The sequence below is a fragment of the Vitis riparia genome, chromosome 4 (assembly GCF_004353265.1).
Source record: "Vitis riparia cultivar Riparia Gloire de Montpellier isolate 1030 chromosome 4, EGFV_Vit.rip_1.0, whole genome shotgun sequence".
Classification (NCBI taxonomy): Eukaryota; Viridiplantae; Streptophyta; class Magnoliopsida; order Vitales; family Vitaceae; genus Vitis; species Vitis riparia.
This window is the reverse complement of record NC_048434.1, coordinates 21,740,856-21,746,305: the sequence shown is the minus strand read 5'-3', so window position 1 is coordinate 21,746,305 and position 5,450 is coordinate 21,740,856. Positions and strand designations below refer to the sequence as shown.

General features: G+C 36.9%; 1 protein-coding gene across 1 annotated transcript; it reads right to left on the bottom strand.

The window, feature by feature from the left end:
• Positions 1-236: 236 nt before the first annotated feature.
• LOC117913492 (ubiquitin domain-containing protein DSK2b-like) lies at positions 237-5,159 on the bottom strand. Its single transcript, XM_034828477.1, has 2 exons — positions 4,700-5,159; positions 237-1,253 (listed from the first exon to the last, which is right to left on the bottom strand). The coding sequence occupies exons 1-2, from the start codon at positions 4,932-4,934 to the stop codon at positions 355-357; spliced, it is 1,134 nt and encodes a 377-aa protein (XP_034684368.1). The 5' UTR covers positions 4,935-5,159; the 3' UTR covers positions 237-354.
• Positions 5,160-5,450: the final 291 nt, after the last annotated feature.

Sequence of the window (5,450 nt, the reverse complement as noted above, 5' to 3'; positions counted from 1 at the left end):
AAGTATAATATTTTTTTTTCCATTTTTATTCAAATTTTATTTTCACAATTGTTTGAAAAATTTTGGTGGGTGTAACAAAGGCAGTCCTATATGTTTTAATTATTTGTTTTATCTTTTCAAGTGAATGAGGAGATAGTTCAAAAGCATCTAAAAGTTCTCAAAGCCATGGGTCAAGTGCAGATTTCCAATGGGTGGGACAAAATCTCGACAGATTGAAATTTCCACAAAATACATTATTTTTTCACAACATTAAAGCTACAGAAGATTCACACACATTTTGCATCCAAATCTGACAAGCCTTCCTTTTTTTTGCTTCTTTATGAGTTAGTTGGGTGTTTACTTTTTATCTACTCCTTAAAAGTTGAAAAGTATAACAGAAGAATTGAAAAGAATAAAAAGAATAAGAGAAAGGTGAACTGTCTGCCCTGAAACCAGAACATTCTTAAGAAAATTAAGAGAGTGAAATTTCTTACCACCACCACCACCTGGGGTCCAAGGGTTGGGAAGAGGGTTTGTATTTGGAGCAGGAGAATTATTTGTTGTATCAGAACCAGCGGTTGGAGGATTAGCAGATCGATCATGGGCCTGAACCCCACCTTGGGTCCCTAAAAGAGCTGCAAAAGGGTTTGATCCTAAATCACTTCCACTGTCCCCAGACATTGTAGTTGCATTCAGAAATGGCTCTTGAACAGTTTCATACATGCGCCTGAGCATGTTGAATCCCTCAGGGGATGATTCAATGTTGCTCATTGCTCTGTCAGTATTACGCATCATCTCACGCATGAGTTCAGGGTTTCTTGCAGCTTCTAAGGTCTGACGGAGAGTACTAGGATCATTAAGTATGTGTGCTAGCTCAGGATTTCGATCAATTATTTCACGCATTTGAGGATTGCTCATAATCAAGTTATGCATTATGTCGGGATTATTCATTAAGTTCTGAACAACAGGCATGTTCATTATTTCTCTCATCATGCTGGGGTTTTGAGTCAACTGTTGCTGCATTTGCTCAAACTCTGGAAGTCCAGCCCCAAATAAACCTCCAGTGCCACCTAAACCATTGATACCAAGTCCAGGAAAGAGGGAAGCTCCAAAACCAGAACCTCCTAATGCCCCACCTTCATTCAAACCAGCATCTGTAGGAATACTTGGAGGAGTAGTATTTGGACGCCCTGAATCGGCTGGACCAGCCTTGTCAGCTGGTGCAGGTGGGGCAAAACCACGAACCAAGTGGACAGTGTGATCCGCCTCCAGGCCTATCAACCATCAAAGAAAAGTAGTGGTCAGCTTCATGAGAGCTAATTTGAAAATTGAATGTTTTAAACAGATGGCTTCAACATCTTTTATTTTGGGGGGTTCCTAAAAGGGGAAATCCAAGAAGTGTGCAAGGGCTTTTACTAGGCAGAAAATTTAAAAATTTTAATTTTTTTGGGCTACATGCAGTAAAATAAGTCCCATCACCTGATGGCACTATGTCTACTAACTAAAGCAAATCACTAAGCTCCATGTTCAAAACCCAATCAAACAATCTTAGATTAAAGTTCTATACTACGGCAACCAAATAAGGAAAGCAGTGACAACAGCAGCAATGTTAACTCCCTAGTCAATTTTGTACAGGCATTAGGCAAAGTAATATAAAAATAATCATTTCATAAGTCATTTAACCTCCTAAGATCTCCACAACAAAAGTCATCAAATCTGACCACACCAAACAAGTTCCATAGCTTAAAAGGCACCTTTGGTTATTCCAGCTAAAGATAAAATTAGATGCTAGAAAATCAAACAGCAATTTGCTTCAAGAGCCCATGTCACAAGAAAAAGATTAATGTCAAGCGGGCAGTTGACTTAATGAACTTTGTGATATCCTTCTGTGACCTATTATCTGCCTCTCTCAAAACCCAACATATTAGACAAAAAAAGGTAATGATCATTCAAATCATATGAAGCCCTTACAACAACGCAGTTCTCTCTTGCCTGCCCTAATGAATATCTTTATACATTCATACATAAATAAATAAATAGCTAAATAAGAGAAAAAAAGAGCATGTTGATTATATCAAAATTAGCAGGCACTAATAATTTTAGTTCATCATGGCAGGGACACTATTGCTGACTTAATACCGCTATAAGAAATGCTGACATGATTACCTCCACATGCAATGCTGAAATGGATAGAAAAGTAACAGTTTGACTAACATCTACTAATATCATTGAAAACATTGTTAAAATATTTCTATGGGAAGGTTATATCAAAATTGTGAGGAAACATCAGGAAAGCAACAAATATTTTTGGTTTTAACCCTGCGACATAGAAGGAATAGTAGGACCGATTTAGGTTTCAGCATGGCATAACAAAGCTTGCACCGTCCTTCTGCACTTAGGTGCACAATATGCCATTGGTAATGATTAAAGTGTTTCTTTCCTTTGGAGAGAGGAGTGTGGAGCAAACAGAAGGAATAGAAAAATGCATGTAGAAAGAGAAAACACATCTAAAACACCCAACAAATACACTGTCACAGAAAACAGAATCTAATTAATTTCAAATTCACGTCATAATAGTATTTTTAAATTCAGAATTGGCAATATACTAATACTTCACAAACTTAGATTCATTTTTATGGTTGAACTTAATGCACCTACCCTATTAATTAAATAAACCGTAATTCATTTCAGCAGCATCCAAAAATACAGCCTGAAAATATTATAAAAAGAAATAATGCTAAAGAATCAATATTCATTAAAGCTATGTCCTACAATTGGAAAAAAAAAAAGAAAAAAAAAGCTAAAATGCATTTTTTTTATATATTCATTAAAGCTGTGTTTCACAGTAATTAAAAAAAAGTTAAGACAGTTGGCTCTATTGGAAAAATAACCATTGTAAATTTGAACAAATTGAATGGATGATCAATTACTGTCCGCACTTGCTCATCCAAGCTTGGCTCAAATCAAAGCTTCAAGATATGACCTTATATGGCCTACAAATATTAAAGCCTAACCTAGCTTAAAAAATCTATTAGACGTACTATAGGTACAATGGACAAGTAAACTAAAACTTATCCTTCCTATATAGGCCCATTAAGCTAAGTGAGCTTCTGACCTGACTGACCAAACTGTGCTTGATCTTGGCATGAACCATACAAAATGGTAAGCACTCTATTATTAAAGATCGCTTAGAAGTTGATAGGATTGCAATAGACACTTATAACAGCTGAAATCAAGTAAAGGATGCTCAGAGAAAACATCAGAATAAAAAACAAAAATGTCTACTAAACCATAATATAATGACTAATGGATGGACATAGCTTATCCAATCAATCAACTCCAATTCTTTTCTCTCCAACAAAATTCATATGGAAATCAAAAGCTCCATCAAAGGCCAAGGCATTTGTTGGGTTAGTAGCCAACAAGAAGGTTAACACCAATGACTTGCTTCAGGTGAGAATACCTTTCAAAACCCGCAGTCTTAATCATTGCACATTGTGTATGGGAAGTGGAGAATTAATCGATCATTGTTTTTACATTGTCCAATGGCTTAAGAACCATGGCACAAGCTATTTAGACTAGTAAGATTGGATTGGATTGGATTCCTCCTAGAAGTATTAGCGACATGATGACCTTTCATTAAGAATTTGAGGAGTATTATTAGAAGTAAAGTTATATGGCAAATTATTTGTCTTACGCTGATTTGGATGGTATGGTGGAAAATAAATGTGGGGATCCTTGAAGATAGTGGAGGATTTCAAAGATAATAACAAGACCTAATATGCTTCTATTCATCTTTTTGAACCTCTACTACTACGGCTTTCAAGGGAATTCCTCTCAATGTCATTCAACCAAATCGAAATTTGACAAGTAGATCAAAAATGCTAAAATAGCAAAGCAAAGAACAATGCTTCAAGATCATTTTGAAGGAGTTGCACGAACCCCTAAGGAATGATGATTTGCTTTTCTTTGTAGTGTCACTTGCAGTACCATTTTGATGAATATTGGAGAAGGTTTCTCTACCTCTGCTTTTTGTCAGATTTTGTAAATTTGGGAGGATTGCTCATTCTTCACTTGTACTTTTAATGCATTTTAATGCATATGTTGTTTCTGATAATAAATAAATAAATAAAATAAGGACACACACTACATGCAGAGCAATGGCAGTTGGGAAAGTTATATTTTACTCTGAGATTTCATTTGGTAGCAAAAGAATAAGAGGGCATTCTTCATAATGTTGCAGGAGTCAGGATACAAGCAAAGATAACAATGATAACCGAAAGAGGTAGTCCTCATGCACATAAAAATTTATCCTATTACTTGGAGCATTGCCTGAAACAAGTTCTTCCACGATGCCTGACAATCACTAAGTATGACAAATTATGAATGCTAAAAACCGATCTACTCATGGCTTCATATAAGTCGCAATTGTTCCTTATATCTCTCTCAATTTATTCAATCATTTAATTGAATATTTCGGAAAAATAAATTATATCCTAGCAAACGCACAATTCAGTTCCTCATTTATAATCCTATGCACAAATAAGCAAGTCAATCATGATCTCTTCTAAGGAAAAAAAAACATTAAAAAAAAAAATGGATCCTGAAATCCAGCCAATAGACGCAACCAAACAAAAACTTAAATCGAAGTTCTTTCAATACTACAACTACCCATAACAACAGACTGCGTGGAGAGCAATGGATAGAAATGTCAATATACCGTAGCTCTCTAGGGTTTGGTCGTCCTTCAAGATCCGTCCCTTGTAAATCAATCGCTGCTGCTCCGCGGGAATATCGCAGTTCTGCGAGAGAACGGCTTTGAATGCTCTGACGGTCGATTCGAGGCTAATCTGGACAGAGAACTTCGAACCGTTGGAGCATCGGACGTGAACGGTGACTCCACCGCCGGCGTTCGATTCGCTAGCATCGCCGGCAACTCCATCACCGCCGCCCATAGTCTCTCCTCCCTAGTCCGGGAGGCTCCTTCAATTTCTTATATAAGAATCGAAAAAGAGAAAAAACGTAGAAAAACAAAACAGATCGTAAAGATAGTAGTTCGAAACCCTAACCCTTGAAAATTGTCGAAACTGATCAACAATTCGTAGAAAACAATAAAGATGGAGAGAGCTTTTCCGTAAATTAATTCAGAATGAAGCCCCAAAGAGAAAAATTAGATTACGAAAAATAATAAATAGAGAAATGAAAGGGTGGAATCAGAGGTGACTTAGCCCACCTAAACCGGCAAGGTATATGCTGTTGGTCTTTTCTGTATTTCAAATCCCACGACTGTTGACGCGAGTTACGGCCACTCACCCCCACATTTGCCAATGAAAAAAAATACGCTCTAACAGAGCGCGTGAGACAGGGTTCTAATTGGGCCAATTCTATCAACAGTCGGTTTGGGCTTTTATTTGGGCTGCATTGATGGTGTTGAATCATGGATGGGTGAGGGCAGTTGTGAGTGGGGCCCA